This window comes from Schistocerca cancellata, chromosome 4 (assembly GCF_023864275.1).
Source record: "Schistocerca cancellata isolate TAMUIC-IGC-003103 chromosome 4, iqSchCanc2.1, whole genome shotgun sequence".
NCBI lineage: Eukaryota > Metazoa > Arthropoda > Insecta > Orthoptera > Acrididae > Schistocerca > Schistocerca cancellata.
The window spans coordinates 76,644,479-76,671,775 of NC_064629.1; the positions used below are offsets into that span (position 1 = coordinate 76,644,479).

Here is a 27,297-nt window from a genome sequence, read left to right on the forward strand (position 1 = left end):
ATAATATACACTCCGGCAATCGTCGTCTGGGTATTTGTCTGTAAAAACCACGTGATTCATAGGTAATACAATACGTGGATTTATAAAGCCGATATAGCTTTTAACATGGATACTTGTGTGCACATGTAGAACCAAGACCGCTTATGACAGTAACATGCAGTAATTGTTGGGATTGGGTTTTAAACATCTGGCGATTTTTAAGACGATTAAACCCCTCTTTCTAAGACATGGTGGTAGCACTCGCAAGAAAACTTACGAGACATGTCCACCCATCGTTGATTTTCGGTCAGTATTACTTTGTATCGCCAGCGATCAGTTATTGACGAAGTATTATACTTACTAGTACGGGGTGTGTGATAGGTTCGCCTTGAGCATCAGGCTTATAAAGTATGTGTTTGTGTTCTGACACGTGCAAAGGAAATGACTACGTCAATTCGTAAGGAAATTATGGATTTGACGTCGAGTACTGTGATAGCAAAGAAAAGAGTATGTCAAGTCATAAGGATAGTGCTGATATTTCTATTTACAGAGCCTCAGCCGTGAACAGGGTGTATTTCTGATATTTCGCTCATTGTCGAATGTCGTTCAACTGAGACAGCAATCGTAACATTTAGTTGTAAGTGCAGGGATAAAATATGTATGTGACCGATTTCTTAGGATAATGATTCTACCTGTGCGTGCTTGGCGTGCAGCGTCGGTGACCTGTGCGAGGATGATTCACGTTTCCCATTAACAGTAGGAGCTGTCCGAATGAAGAGGCCTGTTGGAGTGTAGGAATGTAGATGACAACCTCTAGACGACCGAATAGCGAACTAGTACTTACTAGGTGTTGGATAGCTTTCGTGATCACGTGGAAATTTGAAAAGATTGAATATGGTGGTGCGTTTGCGCTGGTCCGTTATTCGCTCCCATGTAAATTGTTTGGTTGACTGCTTATGCACATTTCGCGCCTTTATTTAGTTGAGAGAAGATCGATTATGGTGTGTGCATCTAGCATGTGGAAGACGCGTTTGCTGGTTCTCTAGACATCAGAAACACCTTAGTTGACCTTGTAAATTATGAGGATGATTTGGAATCTGCTTCGTCACGGACATCGGTATTCACGGGTGGGAATATCAGTTACCTCTATTATTTTCGAGTCTTCGCATAAACGACTTCGCAGTGGTTTACAGCATGCCCCACGTAGCTAAAGTTTCAGGTTTGTAGAGAAATAGTTTCCAGTCTATATCTTTGGAATTATGTTTTGCAAGCGATCGTTAGGATACTGCTGTGTGCTTGATATCGAGAAGTACCGCGAAAATGGTGTAATATTATGGCAAACCATGCGAAAATACATGAGTTCTTGTAATCCCAGAGTCTGGAGATGGGTGTAGTAAGCAAGCAGGTCTGGAGCAGAAACAGTAACGCTTTTGTTCCGGGGGGGGAGGGTGGGGGGAACGAGCCCGAATCTAAAGAACAGTTCTAAGATTGACTTTGGTCCGCTGAGGGCACTCTGGTCACCCTTCGGGGGAGGATGACTGCCAACCTCACAGGGAAATATCTACTGCTGCGAGTAGTGTGTACGGTGCTGTCCGTCTTTGCAGTATATGTACAAATGATGTAAATGGGCTGATTTTGTATGGCGCAGCATACGAATTGTATGTTTACTACATCGACATGGTACGCGATGATATATTGCTGGGTTGGAGATCTGTTTTGTGCTCTAATATTGAAGCTCCTGTCCTCAGTGGGAGAGCAGTATAATATAGTGAGAGTCTTTCTGTATTTAACTATCTGTAGGCCACTTTGCAGGGTTTAATTGTCAGTGCAATATGATCATCTGTGCAAAATACAATCATAATGCTCTATTCATTCACAAGATATCCTTTGTGCCAGGATGTAGGAGTGTCTACAAACTGTTTCGAACAAGATGGAGGCAAGGTATGTATGCAAAGTTCTGAGAAAGCACGCGTTCAAAGACAAGTTGAAGCAGACCAGCTATCTCTGGCGGGGATGCCGTCATTCATCCGCCACTGTGATCTGTATCTGTAGGATACCAAAAATTCCGGCCATTGTTTTCTCTTCTGTAAGACAGTGCTTCGAATTCTGTTTGTGTAATTGTTCTAATTCCTCTCCCCCCCCCCCTCCACCCTGTCTGTACTTAGAGGGTGCTCTGATTCCTAACAAAATGAAAGCTGTTATGATTAACGGTGTTTTTGTGAGCATGCACAGGCTTTTAGTGATGAGAACGTTTAACGAGTCTGAGATGTATACTGATAGCAGGACAAACATTTTGCCTGCTGTTTCAGCCATGCTGGATATGCGTGCACAGCTTGACGCAGCTCGCATGTCCCGTAAGGATCGCTAGGAACAATGCACCCTGTGCTATTCTGTGACACCAGTAAGTGCAGGTATTGCGTCAGCAATGGTAAACACATGTGCTGCCCAGAGGCATCTTGCATATGGGATGGGCGTGAGGGCACCTTGGAGTTCTGTGATGTCAGTATAACACTCAAAGAACTCTAACTGTATACCCGAAAATAGGCCCAACTTTCACCTGCTCGCTGTAGGCAGCAGCGGTGTGAGAGCGATAGCTCGCACTGACCTGCGTCCGGCGGTGGCTCACGGCATCATCGACACGTCTGCGCCCTAGGAGCGTCTGTGCTCTCCAAATAGATCTACACTCCCATCCGGTCTCATCAGCAATGATGCCTAGGTGATAGCGTATTTTGAGAGAAATTTCTCAGGCATCAAGTATGAAAGGGTTGCCGCCGTTTCATGCTTGAGGGACCAAAACTGGCACCTGTGCGTGGTTTGGCAGCTGCCAGTGCATCCCGTCTTTTGGGAGTGTGTGCGGTAGCCTCCTGTGCAGTCCAGTGGACAGGGGGCAGTGGGCGGTGCTGGCACACGTTGTTTGTATGTCTGTTACATTATTTTGCGAGCAGGTCTGTAGGCTGTGCTATGCATTATTTGGACAGTTTACAAGTTGATTTCGTGTCTGCACATCAGTGTAGTGCATTATTTAGGAGGAGTTTGCATGTCTGTAGTGCATTATTTCGGTAATTTAGGGGTTGTTTGCATGTCTGCAGAGCGTTATTTCAGTAATTTATGAGTAGTTTCCAGGTCTGTAGGCTGTGCAATGTGACCCCAAGCGTGTTAGGGGTGAGTGTTTTGTATCAGTGTGATAAATATACTATCTAAAATCTGTCCCTAAATAAACTGTACCAAAATTAATAAATAAAGTACACTCCTTCCTCTCTCCAGCAGCCCAGTGCAGGCTGAGTCATTTTCCCCTCCAGACAGCCATCTTGGGTTACATCACAGAATGGACGACAGTGCTCTCTGGTTGTGGTACTGTGTACTAGGTCAGGTGCACTCCGGACCCCATGGCGACCACACTGTTTCCCTCCATTTCCCCCCGCCATCTTGGATTATGTCACGGAATGGAAGACAGTGGCCTGTGGTGGCAGTACTGTATACTAGGACAGTTGGACTCCGGACCCCATGGTGATCACACTTGACGGTGGTACTACCTCTAATTGTTTAAATAGACTGGATTCAAAATAAAGACTTATGTCCAGCACAGGCCGAGTCCTTTTCCTGCCAATTCCTAGTAAGAGGTGGTGGCCGGATGACTTAAGTTAGTGGAGGTTGCCAAAGTGACCTATTCTCACATCATTTTCTTAGGTTAGAAGTGGTAACCATGGTGTGTAGCATTCTCCTGATGGGATTTGAACTTCCTGCCATTTTCTGGGGAGGAGAGCTGAGGGGGGGGGGAGGGGAGGGGGTTTACCAGTGGGTGAGAGCTTAATTAATTGATCAGTTTAATGACTAGTCAATCAAATTGGTAAGAGCGATAGGAGCTATTAAAATAACTCAGACCTGTTAAAGTGTACCTGTAGCAGTGAGGGGGATGGGGAGGGGGTGGGGGAACAGTAGGTTAAGTGCCTGTCAATCAAAAGGCATGGTCCTTTTAGCAGAACAATAGGTTAAGGGCCTGTCAATCAAAGGAGAACAATAGGTTTGCCCCTGATATAGGCAACCCGCACTAACATAATCTGCTGATGCCCCTGTAGCCCCCCTGCATATGTTAACTCCTGTCATGTGGCCATAATCATGTCGGAAACCTTTTTGTATGAATCATATGACTTTTGTCACCTCAATATGCTCTAAAGAGACAAAGAAACTGGTACACTAACCTATTATCGTGTAGGGCCCTCACGAGCATGCAGAAGTGCCACAACACGACGTGAAATGGAACCGATTAATGTCTGAAGTAGTGCTGGAGGGAACTGACACCATAAACCCTCCAGGCCTGTCCATAAATCCGTAAGAGTAGGAGGGAGTGGAGATCTCTTTTGAACAGCAAGTTGCAAGGCATCCCAGATATGCTCAGTAATGTTCATGTCTGGGGAGTCTGGTGACCAGTGGAAGTGTTTAAACTCAGAAGAGTTTTCCTGGAGTCACTCTGTAGCAATTCTGGATGTGTGGGGTGTCGCATTGTCCTGTCGGAGTTGCCCAAGTCCGTCGGAATGCACAATGGACATGAATAGATGAATGTGATTAGACAGGATGCTTACGTACATGTCATCTGTCAGAGTCATACCTGGACATACTAGGGGTCCCATATCACTCCAACTGCGCATGCCCCACACCATTACAGAGCCTCCACCAGCTTGAAGTCCCCTACTTACATGCAGGGTCCATGGATTCATGAGGTTGTCTCCATACCCTTACACATCCACCCACTCAATACAATTAGAAACGAGACCCTTCCGAACAGGCAACACGTTTCCAATTACGAACAGTCCAATTCGGTGTTGACGGGCCCAGTCGAGGCATAAAGCTTTGTATCGTGCAGTCATTGAGGGTATATGAGTGGGCCTTCGGATCCGAAAGCCCATATCTTTGATGTTTCACTGAATGGTTCGCACGCTGACACTTGTTGAAGGCCCAGCATTGAAATCTGCAGCAATCTGTGGAAGGGTTGCTCCTCTGCCACATTGAACGATTCTCTTCAGTTGTCGTTGGTCCCGTTTTTGCAGGATATTTTTCCGGCCGCAGCGATGTCGCAATTTTGATGTTTTACCGGATTCCTGATATTCACGGCACACTCGTGAAATGGTCGTACGGGAAAATCCCCATTTCGTTGCTACCTCGGAGATTGTGTGTCCCATCGCTCGTGCGTCGACTATAAAGACACGTTCAATCTCAGTTAAATCTTGATAACCCGTCATTGTAGCAGCAGTAACCGATCTAACAACTGCGCCAGACACTTTTTGTCTTATATAGGCGTTGCCGACTGCAGCACCTTATTCTGCCTGTTTACGTGTGTCCGTATTTGAATACGCATGCCTTTACCAATTTCTTTGACGCTTCGGTGTACATAGATTAGTGTAAAACTACCCAGCGGCGGGACACATCGTCATCATTTGTGTGAGTAGGATCGTTTGTTATACAACCTAATGGAACACTGATGTAAATTATCCGAGAATATGTTATGCACACTGACAGAATCAGTCAGTTTACATACGTGGACACGGTAGAACGAGGTGCCTGTTGCTTACTAGAAACTAGGATTATGTAACCTCCAACGTGAATACAAGATTACAAGCGTCGGTGGAGAAGGAAGTGCCTGTGGTGCGGTAGGCAGATGTCTCTGGCGCCCCAAGCGGCTAGCCACACATGAGCGGCGGGCCACGGATATTTCCGACGGATTAGCTGGCCACACACGAGCAGATTTCCGCGACGAGCCAGAACCACGGGTCGACTGTGCTTTTCTCTCTGAGGCCTGGTCCATACCGGATTTTCACCGAGCGAGGTGGCGCAGTGGTTCGACACTGGACTCGCATTCGGGAGGACGACGGTTCAATCCCGCGTCCGGCCATCCTGATTTAGGTTTTCCGTGATTTCCCTAAATCACTCTAGGCAAATGCCGGGATGGTTCCTCTGAAAGGGCACGGCCGACTTCCTTCCCCATCCTTCCCTAATCCGATGAGACCGATGACCACGCTGTCTGGTCTCCTTCCCCAAACAACAACCAACCATACCGGAAAAATGTTGCTGGTCTATATAGCGAGGCTGCCTCGCATATGTTGAGGCACAGCCCCGCAACAAAGAACCTTGTCCACATTACAGGGGACAGTTCAGCTCGAAAAGTCTGAGGAACTATCCTGTGCACGTCTGTAGGTCCACCTGTCTTCGCTTTTACTATCGATTTAAAAAATAAAAATATAGATTGTGCCTCCAGAACAGAGTGGAAGTATGTTTTTTTCTTTTTTTTTCTTGATTGTAAGGAATTCTTCAGCCTTATTCTGCTTGCTGTAGCTGACAGAAACTACAACTTCATATGTTTGGATGTGGGGTGTCAAGGAAGAATTTCTGACGATTGAGTGTTTAAATATCCAAGCTTTCTGAGAAAATAAATAATGGTACATCGGGTTTGCCTCAGCCCATCCCATTGCCAGGGTGAGAAAACAGCGTCCCATTCTTGTCTGTAGCAGATGACATGTTTCTTCTGTTACGAATTCAGTTATGATCTAAGTCGTGCACGCTGTATTATTGAAAACGTTTTTGGGATATATGCCGCGAAATTTCCGGCTTTACTGAAGCCTAAGGGCTACATCCTTGCGAAGTGGAAACAGTGGTAGTGTATTTTGCATAATTTTTTATGACGACATGCAAAAACAAGTTACATTCCACCTGACATTTTTGCCAAGGAAGAGTCTGATAGGAACTTAGAACTGCAAGAATCAGAACTTCAGGAGCTACAAACTCTACCGAGGAGGTCCCCAAATCAAGTTCAGGAAATCAGAAATAAATTTAGTGATTAATTTGTCATCTGGAGGCTCAGTACCTTGGCGGGATTAAATGATTTGAAAATATATACATATAAGCTATCTTTTCCTAATCCTTATTCTGTATTTCTAAAAAAATGAATGTTATTTGAGGTTCATAACAGTTATTAATTTTGTATTATCTTACCTTATATTCTTCTACATCAGTACTACTACTTCCTCTAACTGAATGGCAGGCATGAGAAACATGAGAGATACATATCCAAACCATGAAAATTTTTAGGAGAAATCCCACTCTTCCTACTTTCCTCTAATTTCTTGTGTTCCCGCCGAAACTGGATTTCCAAAGCGTGATCTTTTTCCAATTTCTTCTATGAAGACGCCGAACCTTTCCGACAAACATTTTAATGTGCGTCCTCATTTGTCGCGGTTCCTGCGTTCGATATATGTGACGTCCCACAAGCAGTTGTTCATTTGAAGATCAGCAATTAGTTACAAAGTAGTTTCAGTCGTCCACATATTGGAAAATATAAAATATAACCAAGCTAGACGACAACGATAACACTGACGACTACGTGACTGACTGAGCCAACTTCCCCTGGACATGTTGCGCAATATTGTTTCATAGATTCCCGTTTAGACGGGAGTCCAATCCTGTATCACTTTAGACCGGTAGTACACTCCGTGGACATGGGAACATTTTGAGAGTCTGAATCGTAGCAGCACTGATTCAGACTGGATGCAGCCGCGTAACAAACATCTGCAGCATCGAGTCACGGCGTAGACTAGGCTGCGGCCGCCGATCTGAGGACCATCGCTTCCCACTAGCGCACAGACTGGGTCCGTTCGTAGGTAAGTCGCCGGATTTTCGTGATTTATCCGCGGATACAGGACTGCGGTGCATACTCGACAGGCCAGAGGCTACGGGCGGCGGATCTATATCTATATCCACATCTACACTCTGGAAACCATGGCGGAGTGTACATCCCGTTGTACCAGTGATTAAGGTTTCTTCCTGTTCCAGCCATGTATGGAGCTCAGGAGGAATGATTAATTGAATGCCTCTCTGTGTACAGTAATTGTTCTAATCTTATCCTCACGATCCCTATGTGAGCGATACGTGGGGAGTTGTACTATATCCCTAGAGTAATCATTTGAAGCCCGTTCTTGAAACTTTGTTACTAGACTTTCTCAGGATAATTTATGTTTTTCTTCAAGAGTCTGCCTGGACTGTTCCTTCAGTATCTCTGTGACACTCTCCCACACATTAAACAAACATGTGACCATTCGTGCTACCTGTCTCTGTATAGGTTCAATATCCCCTGTAGTCCTATATGGTGTGGGTCCCAGAGACTTAAGCACTATTCTAGGACCGGTTGCACGAGTGATTTGTAAGCAATCTCTTTTGTAGACTGATAGCACTTCCCCAGTATTTTACCAATAAACCGAAGTCTTCCACATGCTTTATCCACGACTTGAACCTATATGAGCATTCCATTTCATACCCCTACAAAGTGTTACACCCAAGTATTTGTATGAGTTGGCCGATTCCAACAATGACTCATCGATATTATAGCCATACAATACTACGTTTTTTTCGTTTTATGAAGTTCAGAACGGAAGAATTACCACTGTGTCTCGCCACAAGTATGTTGTAAACTTTGTCTTATTTATTGTAGTACTTTTCGCAGTTTGAAAGTAGTTCATATCTTCGAGAGAAAATATGGACGATGTACGCTATGTACTAATATATTTCTCTAAAGAAAACTTGCACAAAATTTGTCAAAAATATGTGGCCAGAAAGCAACATTCTAGGTACATAGAGCTGATTCAGAATCGCGGCCATTCTTCTGATAATCATGAAGATTCAGCACGCCAGGAAGAGGACGTTCTTGACTCATTGAAAAGTACAGTAATTCGTAATAGCTGGGGTTCCGCGATGTAGTGTTATAGGCCCTGTGCTGTTCCTTATCAACATAAACTATTTAGGAGACAATCTGAGCAGCCGTCGTAAGTTGTTTACAGATGATGGTATCGTTTATCTTCTACTAGTCATCAGAAGAGCAAAACAAATTACAAAACGATTTAGGAAAGATATCTGTACGGTGCGAAAATTGGCAACTGATTATAAGTAATGAAAAGTGTGGGGTCATCCTCATGAGTGCTAAAAGGAATCCATTAAACTTCGGTTACACGATAAATCAGTCAAATCTAAAGGCTGTAAATTCAATTAAATACCTAGGTATTACAATTAAGAACAACTTAAATAGGAAAGAACACAGAGAAAATGCTGTAGGGAAGGCAAACCAATAATAGCGTTTTAGTGACACGTAGAAGATGCAACAGATCTACTAAAAAGACTGGGTCCATTATGCTCGTCCATCCTCTTTTGGAGTACTGCTGCGCGGTGTGGTGGGATCCTTACCAGATAGGATTAGCGGAGTATATCGAGAAAGTTCAAAGAAGGGAGCACATTTTGTATTATTAAGCAATAGGGGAGAGTGTGTCAGGGACATGATACAGGATTTGGGGTGGACATCATTAAAAAAAAAGGCGTTTCTCGATGTGACGGGACCTTCTCACGAAATTTCAATCACCAATTTTCTGCTCCGAATGGGAAAATATTTTTTTGACGCCGATCTACATACGGAGAAACAATCGTCATAATACAATGAGGGAAATCAGAGCCCACAAGGAAAAATATAGATGTTCGTTTTTCTTCCGCGCACTGTTCGAGAGTGGAACAACAGAGAATTTTTGTTAAGGTGGTACGATGAACCATCTGCCAGGCACTTAAGTGCGATTTGCAGAGTAGCGGTGTAGATGTAGATATAACACAGTTGTGGGTAATAGCCTGCAATAGCACTAGCAACATTTTATTGGCGTTCACAATACAAATTCTACGCTTCTTTCAAGAGACCTACATCTTTCTGAGCTCTTTTCTGGAATTACTGAAGGTATTTTAAACCTGTCTTTACAACTATAAGAAAATGCGTATTTTTGTCACCAAATGCTTTTCGTGTTATTGAAATAAAACATCAGTGGTCTGTAATGAAACACATTTACAGTCTGGCTTGCATTCTAGCTCTAAAAACAGTTCGTTGGAAAAGATGTTGATTTGACTTACGATATTTTATGTCCCATTTCTACTCCCATCAGGAAACGACGTTTGCTTACACGCTTTTGTGGTGTTACTCGTTTGGCACTGTTGCTTCTTGCCCCGGTTGCAAAAACGGATTTAAAATACGTTTAGTAATTACAAAGCATCTACGGCCAGTATTACCCACACAAATGATGCATTTCTTTTCTGAAACTTTAGTTCAAATTTTGTAGCTTAGATTTTATAACACTTTGACCCACTAGTGGAATTCGGTATACAAATGTCAGCCATCTCTTTGTACATACTAATTATTACGTTTTTGTTTGTGTGACATTCATGTGTCAATTTTCACAAGCAAGGTATTTCACGGTACAATTGTGTAAGTTTCTCGATGTGGCTATTGGTCCACCCCTTTACTATGCTTGCAGCAATTAAAATATGCTGTCCCCCGAGAACCACAGGAAAACACTTGTACTTCCTAAGGAGGCCCATCGCAGAAATCCACACGAGTGTGGACAACTAATGAGGCTGGATCGCCGCTTCCGAGAGTTGCATGTCTGAATGTCGTCTACCCTCTAAGGCACAGGCGGTGACTGCACGTGTTTCAAGGATCAGTCAGAAATATTCGTGGCCCGTCGCTAGCTCATTTGTGATACGTCCTGTAAAGAATGTGCCAACTATGGCTCCCCAATCGGCGGCTGTGAGTCGCTAGTGCCTTAAACCGGCCATAAAACCCCCCTCCTGATTCATCCCCGCCTACTGTTTTAAAATTATCAAACAGATCGACTGATATCTTTAAAAAAAAAAGAAACCATACCATTGGATCTTAATTCCTTTTTAACGATGTCCCTTCTAGTACTCCGAAGTACCATTGATGACTTCACCTCACTTGATGGATTTCAGCAATTCTGGGCACCCTGTGTGTTCAGTAGCGATGAGAATCAATACAGTCATAATTGGGATCCGATCTTAAGTGGGGTGCGGCTACAAGTCGGGGTTTTCAAACTGCGCGTCGCGACCATACAGTGCTTTCATAAAAATAATAATTTGGTTTATTTGCGTTTTGAGCAAAGAAACAATGTATGCGCTAGTTCAGACAGCCAGAACGCCGGCAAGTAAGTGGTGTTACTATAACGGCGTGGTATATGGCAGTCGAATCGTACTATATAGCGCATTTGTGTTTATTCAGTAACAATCCGTTCGAAGGTCGGTTTGTAAGATGCAGATCGTCTGTGATTGATTTACGTCTATTGTGGTCTGCCAGCATGGACAAATTTTTAAATGTGAGTACAAAACGTAGTATTTCAAATGTATCATGCGGTTCTAAAGATATGAATAGACGAAAATGCTGGAATTGACGACAGTAAATTTACGTGGATTGCTGTTGGAAATGAACTACCACAATGTGTCCTTTGTTTCAAAGGCCTAGCTAAGCGTGATTACTTTCTGAAGTACTTTACAGAACAACTTGATGAGCACATAAATTGCCTATCGTACCTACCATGTGGCCGAACTTGCAAATAAAGACTTTGGTAAATCAGCCTACACGTCTCCGTCTGCACTGTCTTTGTATACTCGTAGTAAGAGACAAATATCAATTAATGAGTCTGTGTTTATTTGGGTCAAAGGTAAAGGAGTATGTGAATATGTAAAGTTTGTTGGTGATTGTACTTTGTATTTTCATAAATAAATTGATCTTTATTCAAACTGATTTGTAGCGTTATTTATTCTAAATAGTACATCGAGAACCGGGGGCTCAAGGATGCAACAGTTTGTTTTTGTTTCTTATCGGTTATCGCTTTATTTCAGTACAGAACTTCCATCAACACTTACCACTGAACAACGGGGGAAATTTATTGATATTTGCTTCAGACTTCATATCGAAATCGAAGTTTGTTTCCTTATCACGGCTTGAGTTTTGGAGCTTGGTGAAAGATGAGTCTCTGTAATAGGTACTGGCCCTTAAGAGTTTTGATACCTCTTGCAGCATCCTACTTATTATCAACCCAAAATATATCGCGAATTAATGTGGGAAAGAGACGAGAGTCGAAATTTTCAGTTTTGTGCCGAGATGTGAATAACTGATGATGAAGCATACAATCTCGTTCTTCCGATTGATTTCGTTGAAAGAATAAGGTTGAATTTCGATTAAAATGTGTTATGTCAACAGTTAACAAAGAAATAACCACTGTTATTAATGGTTTTTTTTTCGAAACATGAATTCAATGACCCAACATTTTGAGTCGGATGCCATGTGTGGAAGTGGACACAGGTGCTCATGTTCAGGTTTAGGGAACTATGGGCCCAAAAAACACTGCTCCTATGCGTTACTTAAATTCGTATCAGCGTTCTAATTTTTTTTTCTCGTTTGTGTACAACATTGTGACAAAATAGGCACACTCTTGAAGCCTTAGTTCCCATTTTGCAAGTTGTGCTAATGGGCCTTTCAGGATTGGCAAACAAAATAGAGAATGACAGTCTGGTGCAGTAGTGAATGGCATGCCAAATAAATTTGGGCGGATAGCCCAAACAGCTTTTAAGACACTGGTTATAGGTAGGCCCTACTCGGGGAGCAGAAGCCCACATTTTCAGCAGCTTCCTCGATTTTACATGAAATTATATTGCCAATGTTACTGTGCTATTCCTACACTACACATACATTGCACAATGCTACCATGGAAGATATCAGCGCATGCTCAAGTATAGAGGCAGATATGTATTGCTCAATCGCTCCGAGAAAATTTCGTGTCTCACTGCAACTGTATTCCTGAAGACAACTGAAGGTGTGTGAAAAAGGGCACTTTTTGTACCTCTGTCACTTCCCACTTTTCCTGTTCTGGTCATGAATGGTCAATGCAGAGAGGAGGATTGTTGGGAAGCCTACGTGTGTGATCTATATGTCTGATTTTACCTCCATGGTCGTGATCGGTGGAAGTCGGATGACTTCGTGCCACTCAGGAATTTTTACGGTTGCTGTCAATATTAGCTACATAATTGTGCGCTGTAACAATAAGGTGCCGTTGGGAATCTAGTGTTAATTTGTATGCTGTGTTGTGCGTGGTCACTGCTAATATTGTGAACAAATGTGAGCGAAGAGCCCATACAATAATGAGTCATTCTGCCAATTTATGCATAATACATTACACCTGTTTATATTGCGGGCTCAACTGGCAGTCCACGCAGCAAGTTCGATCCTCTGCAGGTCTTTCTGCAGTTCGGTAACATTTTTTGGTGTTGTGAATTCTCCCTATACCGTACATCATTATGATTCGCGAAAAGCGTCATGGGACTTTCTACGTAATACGTAATCTACCTATATTGTGAAAAGTAATGCTCCTATAACACTCCCTTGTTGTATTCCCAAAGTTACTTTAGGTCTGAAAATCTCTCTCCATTGAGAATCCCATGCTATATTCTATTTCCTAACAACTGCTCTGGCGAATCACACAGCTGGCTTAATATTCCGTGTTGTCCTACATTGTGCATGAAGCAGCTGTGTGAAATGTAGGTAAATCACTTGGGGATGAAATGTGGCTGTTCACAGTATCTCTTGGATTGTTTGTGATGCGTCTTATTTTCGCTGGCATGTAACTTTCCTTACGAACTTGATTACAGCCTACCGCTTCCAGACTGACTAAGCTTCTTTGTTAGAATGAGAGTCTGGATCGTTGACTGGAACTAGTCCGATCTGTCATGATATAACATCATCTGCAGTGGTTCACAACCAGCAGAGTATATGTTATGGGAACTGTTTGAAGCAGTAGAGTCAATCTACTGTTCCTAAATTTCCCAGCCTGTGATCACCTTTGATATTTGCAAGAAGTTTCATCTGAGGATAACACTATGGCTGCGTTCTGGAAGTATGTCAAACACAAATCGTTGTTACACTACTGGCCATTAAAATTGCTACACCAAGAAGAAATGCAGATGATAAACGGGTATTCATTGGACAAATATATTACACTAGAACTAACATGTGATTACATTTTCACGCAATTTGGATGCATAGATCCTGAGAAATAATTACCCAGAATAACCACCTCTGGCCGTAATATCGGCCTTCATACGCCTGCGCATTGAGTCAAACAGAGTTTGGATGGCGTGTACAGGTACAGTTGCCCATGCAATTTCAACACGATACCACAGTTCATCAAGAGTAGTGACTGGCGTATTGTGACGAGCCAGTTGCTCGGCCACCATTGACCAGACGTTTTCAGTTGGTGAGAGATCTGGAGAATGTGCAGGCCAGGGCAGCAGTTGAACATTTTCTGTATCCAGAAAGGCCGGTACAGGACCTGCAACATGTGGGGTCGTGCATTATCCTGCTGAAATGTAGGGTTTCGCAGGGATCGAATGAAGGGTAGAGCCACGGGTCGTAACACATCTGAAATGTAATGTCCACTGTTCAAAGTATCGTCAATGCGAACAAGAGGTGACCGAGACGTGTAACCATTGGCGCCCCATACCATCACGCTGGATCATACGCCAGTATGGCGATGACAAATACATGCTTCCAGTGTGTGTTCACCGTGATGTTGCCGAACATGGATACGACCATCATGATGCTGTACACAGAATCTGGATTCATCTGGAAAAATGACGTTTTGCCATTCGTGCACCCAGGTCTTTTGTTGAGTACACCATCGCAGGCCCTCCTGTCTATGATGCAGCGTCAAGGGTAACCGCAGCCATGGTCTCCGAGCTGATAGTCCATGCTGCTGCAAACGTCGTCGAACTGCTCATGCAGATGGTTGTTGTCTTGCAAACGTTGCACATCTGTTGACTCAGGGATCGAGACGTTGCTGCACAGCCATGCGGATAAGATGCCTGTCACCTTGACTGCTAGTGATACGAGGCCATTGGGATCCAGCACGGCGTTCCGTATTACCCTCCTGAACCCACCGATTCCATATTCAGCTAATAGTCGTTGGATCTCGACCAACGCAAGCAGCAATGTCGCGATACGATAAACCGCAATCGCGATAGGCTACAAAGCGACCTTTATCAAATTTGGAAACGTGGTGGTACACATTTCTCCTCCTTACATGAGGCATCACAACAACGTTTCACCAGCCAATGCCGGTCAACTGCTGTTTGTGTATGAGAAATCGGTTGGAAACGTTCCCCATATCAGCACATTGTACGTGTTGCCACCGGCGCCAACTCTGTGTGAATAGCTAATCATTTGCATGTCACAGCATCTTCTTCCTGTCGGTTAAATTTCGCATCTGTAGCACGTGATCTTCGTGGTGTAGCAATTTTAATGGCCAGTAGTGTATTTGTTAAGTGAGTGTTACCTTCTCAACACTGGTTTTAAGAGGTTGGGCATGTTTTCGATTCATAATTTTCAGCACAATGCCCCACATACCACAAAACATCATTATCTTTGGCTAACAGTAAGACATCTGATATCATGTAAATGGAAGATTCAGTCAGCGAGGACAACAAATTTACACAAAAATGACGATCATATAATTTCCTGACATATTGGCAACTTCCCCCACAAACTCCTAACCGTTGCTGCCTCATCTGCAGATGGTGCTAGAGAATCGCTGTAATGTATTGGAGAGTGAATTTGACCAGGATACAGCAGTTCATTCCATCCTGCAATTCAGCTGTAATTTTTGCAGTTCCTTGGGTGGAGGGGGACTGCTGTATATTATTGTAGAATACTCAATGAACACTCGTCATCTTGACAGTAGTGAATGATTTACACAAGGTGTACACATTGGAGCCATTCTAGTGTGTTGTCCCCTATCTGTCAGATATTGCAGCATATTTTTTTATTTATTTTTTTATTTTTATTTATTTATTTATCTCTTGTTCCGGTGATCCATGTTGTGATAGTATCACAGGATATGGAACGTGTCAATTTTACAAGCTTTTGGCCAGAATTTATGGTAATACATAAAACAAAACAAAAACAGCAAACAGTAACTTAGGTCCCACTACAAAAAAAAAATACATTTTAGATATAGATAGAGATTACAAAACAAAATACAGTGAACAGTAACTTAGGTCCCACTACAAAAATACATTTTAGAGAGAGATAAAGATTACAAAATAATAAGTGTTACAAAGAAATAAATATTGCAAAATATATGTTCACAATAAAAATATTCGGTATTACAAATACAAATTTGGGCATACATTTGCAATTTACAATACAAGAGATGTTAAATACTGTAGTTCAGGAACTCTTCTAATGTATAAAATGATCCTTGCAATAGGAACTGCCTTAAGGTTTTTTTAAACAGGAGATCATCATCTAGCAAACACTTAATTCTTGAAGGGAGGGCATTAAAAATCTTACAGCCACTGAAATGGACTCCTTTCTGCACCAGACTTAGATTTGGCTGTTCATAGTGGATATCATGTTTCCGTCTAGTATTGTGACTGTGATATGCACTGTTCAGCTTAAAGATGGATTTTTCTTTCCTTATGAAGCACATCAATGAGAATATATATTGCGCAGTGGATGTAAGTATTTCAAGCTTCTTAAAAAGATTCCTGCATGTGGCTCTAGGATGGACTCCACACATGATCCTTATGGCTCTTTTTTGTACACACAGTACTTTTTTAGCCAGTCGCTGATTTCCCCAAAACATAATTCCAAATGCCATAATTGCATGAAAGTAACCATAATATGCTGACTTCATGGTTTCCATATTTCTATAAGAAGAAACAATGCGCAATGCATATGTTGCTGAACTTAGCCTTTTGCACAGATCCACGATGTGGCTGGACCAATTCAGTTTGCTATCAATATGCAAGCCTAGGTATTTTGAGGAATCTACCCTGTTTATTGTCTGCTCACCTACCTTTACAAATATTTCCTCATCTTTGGATGTTTTGTGGAACTGAATATAGTTTGTTTTACAGTAATTTAAAATAAGACCATTAATGTTGAACCAGTTCACCGTTTCATTTAGAACCTTATTTGCCATTACCTCAAGCTTATCTTCCGAATTATCAATAAGTAGTGTAGTGTCATCCGCGAAAATGGTGAATCTACAATATTCCATAGAGAGAGGAAGATCATTTATAAATATAATAAAAAGTAGGGGGCCCAGAACTGAGCCCTGCGGCACTCCACATGTGATGGTACCCCATTCTGAAGATATAGGGACACCATCTTGACTACCTACTACAACTTTTTGTTTTCTGTTTGATAGATATGAGTCGAGCCATTTCCCTGCTGCACCACTTATACCGAGATGTGCAGCTTTTTGTAAAAGAATTTGGTGATTTACACAGTCAAATGCTTTTGTTAGGTCACAAAATATGCCAATCACTTTCAGTTTTTTGTTGATAGATTCCAAGAGTTTGCCAGTAAATGCAAATATTGCATCTTCTGTTGACAAACCTTTCTGAAATCCAAACTGACTTTTGCTGAAGCTATTGTGTTCACTGAGATGCTTAACTATCCTGGCATGCATTAGTTTCTCTAAAACTTTTGAAAAGCTTATCAGTAGTGATATTGGCCTATAGTTAGCAGTATCCGTCTTATCCCCCTTCTTATACAGCAGTTTTACAACTGCATACTTAAGCCTCTCAGGAACTATTCCTTGCTTAAGTGATGCATCAAAAATGTGGCAAAGGACTTTACTTACATGGCTGGAGCAGTATTTTAATAATTTGTTAGAAATGTTGTCAATTCCAGCAGAGTTTTTACTTTTCAGGGATTTAATAACTCTTTCAATTTCTTGAACAGTGACTGTTTTTACCTTCATGTGTTGCACTAAACCAGGTACTCTAGCTTTCAAAAGATTGATGGCTTGCTTCATGGACCCTTGTAAACCTATTTTTTCTGTTACTGTTAAAAAATTGTAGTTGAATGTGTCTGCAACTGTTTTTGGATCGCTAACAAGATTACCCTCACTTTTGATTTGGATATTTTCACTACAAACTGCATTTTTCCCCATTTCCTTCTTTACAAATTTCCAGATAGTTTTTACTTTATTGCTCGAGTTGTCAATTTCTGCCTTCAAGCACATGTTCTTTGCTGCCTGAATTGTCTTATTCAGAACTTTATTGTAGATTTTATAGTGTGTAATCCTACTGTTATCATTTGAACTCCTGGCTGCAGCATATAGTTCTCTTCTTGTTTTACAAGAGATTTTGATGCCTTTAGTAATCCAAGGCTTGTTTCCAGATTTGCACAGGTTTTCTCTCACTGATTTTTTTAGGAAATGCTTCTTCAAAAAGGCTTGTAACTTCATTGATAAATATATTAAATTTTGAATTAACATCAACTGTAGCATATACAGGAGACCAGTCCACAAGCCGTAATTGCTGATTAAAGGTTTCAGTGGTGTGTCTGTTTATGATCCTAAATGTTTTCCAAATGAAATTTTCTTTTCTTTGTACATTCATTTGGTTTAGAGTGAGGAATTGCCCTTCATGATCAGAGAGACCATTTATAATATTTTTCATGGTTAAATTATTACAAATATCCTTATCTACAAATACATTATCTATTAAAGTGCTAGAGCTGGCAGTTACTCTAGTAGGAGTGTTCACAAGTGGTACTAAATTGTAACAGTACATTAAATGTTCAAAATCTGTCTTGTTTCTATTTTCTGTTAAAAGGTCCACATTGAAGTCACCCATAACAATGATAGATTTAGTTTTCCTACATAGGTGGGCCAGAAGTGATTCAGTTTGTCTTAGAAATACATTTAGATTTCCAGCAGGTGCCCTGTAGACAGCCAGAACAATAACAGTTGCACTATCCGCTGTTAACTCAATGCCACGCACCTCAAAATGTTGTTCATCACAGTATTTGCTTAAATCTAGGGATTTATACACTATATTATTTTTTATAAATATTGCAACACCACCTTTTTCCATAACAGATCTACAGTAATGAGTAGCTAAACTAAAGTTCTCAATCTGTATCATGTGGATCCCATTCATAACGTGATGTTCTGAGAAACACAGTATATCAGGCTCACTTTCACACTCGTCTTTTAAATTTATTAGCAACTGGTCTATTTTATTCTTGAGGCTACATATATTTTGGTGGAATAAAGACAAAGTTTGATTTTTTCTCACCTCTGCATTTGCGTGATGTTTGCTAGGAGTGGCTTTTTTCAGTACATTAGTTGATAGTATTGCTTGGGGTGTGGAAAACTCATATTGAACACACGAGAGAGATGCTTCACGCAACTTTGAATCCTCATCTCTCGTGTTACTCACCATAAAAAACGCTGAGTTTGTTTTCTGTTGCGTGTAGGACGGGCAATAGTTACCGCTGGATATGTTGTTTTAGCTGTTGGTTCCGCCACTGACGATTCTGCTGCTTTTGAGGATGCTTCTTTTTCTTTTGCTGAGACTGGTCCCATACTGGTACATGGAATTTTTCTGTTCGCTCTCTCTCTGTTCGCAATGATTTCTTTTATAATTTTACATACAACATTTTTTCCTTCATAATTTAGATGCATTCCGTGTTTGGTATGCTGGCATCTGTCCAGTTTGCCTATATCAAGGACGCTACATTTTCCAAACAAAGAACACATCTGTTATATAACTTGGCAACATGGCCATTCACACTTTGTTTTCTGGGAAGCATCACTGTTTGTGTTGCATACTGAGGCAGTCATTAGAGATGTGAAGCTACAAACATTGTGGGATTCACCAGTGTTAAAGAGTGCTTTCAGGCCATGATTTGATGATAATAATAATAATGATGATTACATGTGATTCAACAGCCTGATGCAAGTCTTTCAATTGGATGCCACTTTGGGGACTTGCATGTCCCTAACGTACTACAGTAATTCTAATGGGGAAAGTTAATGTAATAGTTTAGCGTGGAGTCTGAACCACATGTCATTTCAGGTGATTCTTCACATCCTTGAGAGGTGAGATTATAAGCAGACTGAAATATTCCATGCTCAAACCAGGATTTAGTTCTGTGACCATTTGGTTTTCAGGCGTGCACTTTACCACCAATCAACCATACCTGACTGGACAGTGATGAAATCCGTGAGTGGATCACACATTGTTCACCCATAAAACTATCTTTTGAATAAAATATCCTACATATGGCTGGAATGGGCATTCAGTAATGGCAGATATGTGTGGCAGTGGAATGTGCAAATGTTTTCAGCAGTAATTCATCAGATGTGGAGAGGATAGTCTTGCCAATATGATGATAAGTCTCTGAGTAAATGATGGGGTAGTTGTTTGAGGTGTCAGCATTTGCTAGTATCTGCGGCCCCAGTCTGACTATGGTGAAATCCCTGAGCAGACTACACAGAATTTATGGTGAGAATTGTCTGTTGATTACCAAATACACTGTATGAGGCTTATGCAGGCAGATTGGTAGCATAGAGATGTTGTAGAGTTGCCAGTAGTGCATCAGCAGTCTCGGCAGGGAATTGTCAAACAAACGAGGACTAATTTTAGCAACATGATTACTCTAATACAACTAGATTCCTGGATTTGATGGTATTTTATAATTTCAATCTACACTTAGCAGGCGTATTGCCTCAGCGTGATGGCACGACTTGGCAGATGTGCGCTGCTGTGTAGTCATCATTCAGACTGTTTTAAACTGATTTACTCCTGCAGCTTTCATTATAATCACAATAATATCAATGAGTCACAGTTGGAATCAGACAACTCAAACAAACCCCTGAGTGTATCAATTTGTAGTGACATGAAATGGAACAATTACATAGTCTCAGTTGTAGGTAAAGCAGTCTAGTGGTAGAATATGAGGAAACACAATATGTCTACAAAGGAGACTGCGTACAAAACACTTGTGCAACTCATCCTACAATATTGCTCAAGGGTGTGGGATCTGTACCAAATGGGACTAAAGGGGGACATTGAATGGATATAAAGAAGGGCAGCATGAATGTTCACAGGTTTGTCCAACTCATGGGAGTGTGTCATGAGGATACTGAAAGAACTGAATTAGCAGACATTTGAAGATAGATGTGAATTATCCCATGAAAACCTATTTACAAAGTTTCTGGAACCAACTCTAAGTGACAAATCTGGGAATATATTGCAGCCCCCTACGTATTACTCCTGTAGGGATACGAAGATATGATTAGACTAAGTACAGCGCATTCAGAAGCATTTAAGCAGTTGTGCTTCCTGCAATCTGTACATGAATGAAATGGGGGATAGTCCTAATAACTGCACCTCACATTGATATGCAGGTTATATTTGTATGTGTAGATTTTATGTAAAGCTTTATTGGCTTAGTCTCATTTGGATTCATTGTGTGGAACAGTGCCAATACACTGTGTGTAATTATATTATTGCATATTCTTCCATTGCCTAGACTCTAAGCCGGCCGTGGTGGCCAAGCGGTTAAAGGCGCTACAGTCTGGAACCGCGTGGCCGCTACGGTCGCAGGTTCGAATCCTGCCTCGGGCATGGATGTGTGTGATGTCCTTAGGTTAGTTAGGTTTAAGTAGTTCTAAGTTCTAGGGGACTGATGACCTTAGAAGTTAAGTCCCATAGTGCTCAGAGCCATTTGAACCATTTGAACCTAGACTCTAGTCCATTGCCTGGACTAGAGTCCATGCTTCATTTTGTTCTCCTAGGAAGTGAAGTTACTGCTGGTTCTTGTCAAGGTGTACAGGACATTGACACAGCTTTTGAACCTGTCGTCTTCGTTGTTCTTGAACTAGTGCTGGGCTGTACTGTACAAGTGAAAATAGATTGTAGTGATGCGCACAATATCACACTACCCTTTGTATTGGGCGACTGTCAATTCCCTTTAGTAATTTAGCCAAATCTTGATGGTGTCTCCCAAAGTCACTGGTGGAGGCTTGATGTATAAATGGCTCACTGGCATTTGTGTATCCATCAGTCTCTTCCTAAGTGGATATAAGTAACAATGTGCAGCACTTATGTGGGTGATTTAAGCTATGGCTATTTTATAGCCCCACTGGAGTGATAATGGCATCAGTGTACCAAATTACCAGGTGAATCATGTCACGTTTTTCCCAGAAATCTGTACCAAATGCACCATGAAGTTATCAGTTGACACTGGTTTATCATAATTCTGAAAATTCTCTGTTGACAAAATAAGTGGAGTGTATATGTTTTGCTGATTTACTCGTTACCTACAAATATACTACACTTTAAATTCATGATATAAACAGTTTTAGCAGAAATTTGTCTCCAATTTTCAGTGGGTTCAGAGATGTTGACATATGTTCTGTTCAGTATGTATGACTGACATAGGTGACAAACACTCATAAGTATGATGTTTGAATGAAATAAGATTGTATGCCAAGCTGGATGACTGTTATTAGCAAGTGTTTAAAATGGTGCTATTAATGTTTATATGTGTTACAAATTTATGCATGTTGTAATTTAATTTTACGTGTATTTTTGAAGAAAAACATAGATTTCTACTTAAAAACAGAGTACTGCAATAGAATCCAAACTTCAATAATATCTAATGCTTGGAATAATTCCAACAGTCACCTTTGTTATAGAAATTTAGCTATAATACTAACAGAAATACGTAACACAAAAGATAAATAATTTAAGGAGTTACCAATAACAACTATCCAAATAGTAAATACCAGACAGGCACATATGGAAATATAACAAAATGCATAGATTGGAATCACCAGTTCATGAAAACAAAAGAGGAGGTACTGATTCTTGAATTTTAACACTATATTTAACTCATTAGCTCTATTCCAACTTCAAAATTTAGTGTGTATTGCATTCAGCATAGCAACCCATATCTGTTGCACAAAGTTCAAGATGTTGTGAAAGTATGATACTCTGAAGTTGAGCCTTTTCATTTTATAAAAGAATTCAGTGATTGCATTTGTTCGCAGTTAGCCATAGCACTGAAATTTTCTCAACACCTCTTTATGAAATAGACTTCTTCCCCTTCTTATGTATGTAGTAACTATTGACACTGTAATATTGTATCATTTCTTATGTTTTGTCAGTTACTCCAACTTGTCTGTCATGGATGGACACTGTAATTCCCTAGTACTCAGATATTATACAGTGGTAATCATGACCTACTAACCTGAAATAGTAATGTAGTGGAAATATCACAATTCTAATTTACTTTTCTTAACACAGTATTTCCATGTTAAGTTACCTACATTTCTGTTAATATGTGTTATCATTATTGTTTTTAATACTGTATGTTTTTCCATTTCAGGAAAAAATTGAAAATGTCTTTTTAGGTATATTTACAGTTGAATGTGTGATGAAGGTTGTAGCGTATGGTTTAGTGGCACACCCTGGAGCATACTTGCGGAATGGCTGGAATTTATTAGATTTTACTATTGTTGTTATAGGGTGAGTTGTAATATTAAGAAAATTAATTTTAAAAATGTTCATTTTGTGACTTTTTGGTACACATTTGACAAGGTGTTTATACCAACAGCATGTTTTGTAGGAGAATTATCTCTAATTAGCACTAGCTATAAAACAATTTTTAACACATTGAAGTCTGGCCTCATTCTAATGGATGGGTGCTGTTTTTAACACATTTTTCGAAAATTACAACTTCTTGACTGTAAGGTAAAGGTAAGATAAGTTTTGCATTCTGACTCTATACAGTCCAGTCAGGCCTGACCAACCATTGTGTCATCCTCTACCAATCATGTTATTGGATGCAGTATGGAGCATGAGTTTTGTTGACCTTGTAAACGCTACCAATCAGTTGAATAGCTCCTTTGTTAGCCTCACAAGGCTGAGTGCTCCCTATACCAGTCCTCCAACAAAGCAAAAATCCCTGGCAGTAATGAGAATCAAACCTTGGCATGGCAGTTAGCTGCACTGGCCACTCAGCTACAGAGGTGGACTTTGTAACTGTGAATACAATAAATTTGTATGATGTTTCATTTGAAAAGATGAAACCTGGTTTATCTATTCTTAAAAATCTTACTATGAAATGCTAAAATTACCAGATATACAACATGTTTTACTAAATCATGTTTTTCTTCTGAAAAAGAAAGATCTACAGATCATTTTTGTAAATAATTTTTCTGGGTATAGTATGTCGTGAATAGACAGGCATACAAAAATCTACATTGCAATTATGATGCCACCAAAACATTTCTTTCTGGCACATTTTTACCTTCTGGCTCTTACCGACATTAGAATACACTTTGCAGACACATGTTTGAGACAGATTTTTTTTGGTAGGCAGAATCATTTTGGCAAAATGTCACTGACTATGTCTGCTCTGCCCAAAAGATTTGGGTGCCGTCCACTTGAGTAACTTTCACTACCTGAGTCCTAAGCAGGTGCCATCCACAATGTGTTAAATTAAAGCAATGAAATTCACATTTCAAGAGCCTCAATGAACCCTCTGTAATGCATGACAGATTATGGCACGGATGCTATTTTAGTGTTTATTTCAGTGGTTTATCACAGGAAAATCATGGTAGAATATCTGTTTATATTTTTATATTTGTGTAATGCAGTTTTGTTGTGTGCACTGTCCATCACTAGTAATCAGTATCATCAGTGTTCATATCTGTCATTATTGTGCATGTTCATAAGGAATTGAAAAAAAATTTCAAGAGCCTTTTGATGGTAAAAGCTTATGGAATTTACAGGAAATATAACATTTATTTTGTTGTCCTACTGTGCTTGACTTGTTGTTCTGTCTTACATGCATATCACCCCTTGTTCTGTTAGTTAATTTCTAATCAGTTTGCATTGTCTCATCAACTAATACATTTTGGTTACTGATTTTATAAACTGCTGGCATGGGAAGAGTGTTAATAATGAATGTACTAATGTATAGCATATTGCAGAAAATGAAGAGTTTGATGTATCAATAAAGTTGTGGAAAGTGCATGGCCTCACTGGGCAATTCCAATAAGAAAGAGAAATTAAGAGAAGACACTGAAATTTTAAAATGATATTTCAGCTTGATCTGTAATGATAGTTCTAAACTTACTTCATACTCATGACTAAAATTAACAGCAGGACACATCAGGTATGATTATAAAAAGTATATCTGAATCAACTAAATTCACAGCTGCTGCTTCTTGTCTGCTGGGAATGTCAAAGTGAGGACTAAATAATTGCAGCTCATTTAACAGTGTTTGCCTGTGAAATAAAAACTGAAAGCAATAAATCATTGAAACACGTCAGCCTCTCCCTTTATCCCCTTCCCATTCTTGCCCCCTAATACTTTTTCCTTTCTTCCCATGTCCTGTTACTCATGTATCACACACATTCAAAGAAATTCTTTTCAAATGAATGCTGCAGGAATAATAAATAGTCTCGTTCCTCAGAAAGAACCATAGTAAATGCACCACATGAACAACTACTATCAAACACCTCATTAATCACATAAATCAGAAAATAGAAGTGATTGAGAAACAGATTATTGAAGAAAAGCTAATTTAACATGTTTACAGTCTTACAAAATTAGACCCATCGGGGTAGCCTAGAGCGCTAATGCGCTGCTTCCTGGACTCTGGTAGGCGCACCAGCCCCGGATCAAATCCACCTGGCAGATTAACGACGAGGGCCGGTATGCCGGCCAGCCTAGATGTGGTTTTTAGGCAGTTTTCCTCATCTCGCCAGGTGAATACTGGGCTGGTCCCAATGTTCTGCCTCAGTTACACAATTCACAGACATTTGCAGATGTTCACACTATTTCATGGCTTACACCAGACGCAGACAGCTGGGGTACATTACTTACATCCCAGGGGGTTCGGAGTGGCGGCAAGAAGGGCATCCGGCCACCCTCTGCAACTAACATTGCCAAATCTGATAACAAGGCCTGCCCCATGTTGAATTTGCTATTGTATATGTTGTGTTACGATTATGAAAACAGCAGGCACTACTTGAGTACAACACACGTTATATATACAAACTCCTTTCTAATATGTAATGTGTATTTATTAGTAAGAAATATTATTTATGTAAGTTACATAACTGAGACCAGATATTCTGATAAATTGTGGAAGGAATGCCTAATAAGATATTCTTTTACTTAGTTTTTGAGTGTCAAGGGATTTTCAGTACTACATTTGATGTCACCTAGTGACATGTTAGCTAATTGATGTAGCATAGCGCTTTACTACTCAATGTCCTACTGGACATAGTATTCACTTGTTTCCCTCCTCCATTTGAAATGACTCATTATACTTGAACCTATGGTTTAATGTCAATTCCAAAGCACAGTGTCACTATCAAGGTTATCCAGAGCATGCGTAAACTTCTTTCTTATTTATTTACTTCAATGATGACCATACTGCATGCATTGAAGACAAACAATGAGAGCACTCCAATGACAGAAAACGTTAGTCCCACAACTGTTTGCATTTTGTAGCTTCATTTAATCCAATAATAATAATAAATAGATAAAATGAAATTACATTATATTACAATTCATCTATTCCTTCATATAATTTAATTTAATACAGGGCATCTAACCAGTAATATATTGGTTGTTTAATTGCATGTTCAGGAGAATCTTGTACAACTAGCTGAAGTGTATTAAATAATGTTTATCCTCTGAGTTCACAGCTGTTAATTGATCTTGACAATTTATGGTACAATGTATAAACTTAACGCCCAGAATCATGTGAGTAACTCTGCACAAAAATACATTTAGCACTAAGGAAGAAACTATATTATACAGCTTAATGAAACAAAATATTTCTCATTTGCCATTGTTTGAATTGTCTGCCTCCACTGTTGAGTGGTCAGCACAGCTGACTGGTGTGTGTGGAGGACCCGGGTTCTTTTCCCAGTTCTGCCAGGGATTTTTCCTCAGTAGAAGGACTGGAATGAGGTTCATTCAGCCTCATCATGCTAATTGTGGAGCTTCTTGACCAAGTAGTATAGGCTCCAGGTCAGGGTACCTAACGTTGGCTGGGAGAGTGGTGTGCTGACCTCGTCCCGCTCATGTTGAATCCAGTTACAGAATTGACGAAGGATGACACAGTGGTCAGTTGGTACTGAGACTACCAGGGCATGTAGACAGAGTTTAGTCTTTAATTGTTTGCACTGGTGTTCAAATAAAACTAATACTTTCAAATAATTTATAAAGTTACCGTTAAAATCTGTCCTTGGATAAAGAACAGTTTCACTTGCAGCCTATTGTTAGTGAACTCGTAATCAGTTCCCTACTGTTGTTTCACTTCTGTATGTATATAAAAAAATTGGCACACATGATCAATAAAGACTTATTATAAATGTACAAGGGTCCTATTTGAGTATATATAGCTTTTAGCACATTAGCTCATATACACAGTATTTATTTATTGCTGATATTATTCTGCATGTAAATTTCAAGCTGTCTGGTCAGATCAAATATTTATTATAATAATTCAGGGCTACAACCATGTCAACATTTTAAAAAAAACACACACACACACACACACACACACACACACACACACACACACACACACACACACAGTGGTATGTGGTGTGCAAAACTTAGGG

At 40.4% G+C, this 27,297-nt stretch overlaps 1 protein-coding gene across 3 annotated transcripts in view; it reads left to right on the forward strand.

The window, feature by feature from the left end:
- LOC126184668 (muscle calcium channel subunit alpha-1-like) overlaps positions 1-27,297 on the forward strand; it is a 601,154-nt gene that overhangs the window by 60,354 nt on the left and 513,503 nt on the right. For all 3 annotated transcript variants that reach the window (XM_049927151.1, XM_049927152.1, XM_049927153.1), the window contains exon 3: positions 23,036-23,175. In XM_049927151.1, the coding sequence (XP_049783108.1) occupies positions 23,036-23,175 (140 nt within the window). The remainder of the gene's footprint in view (positions 1-23,035; positions 23,176-27,297) is intronic.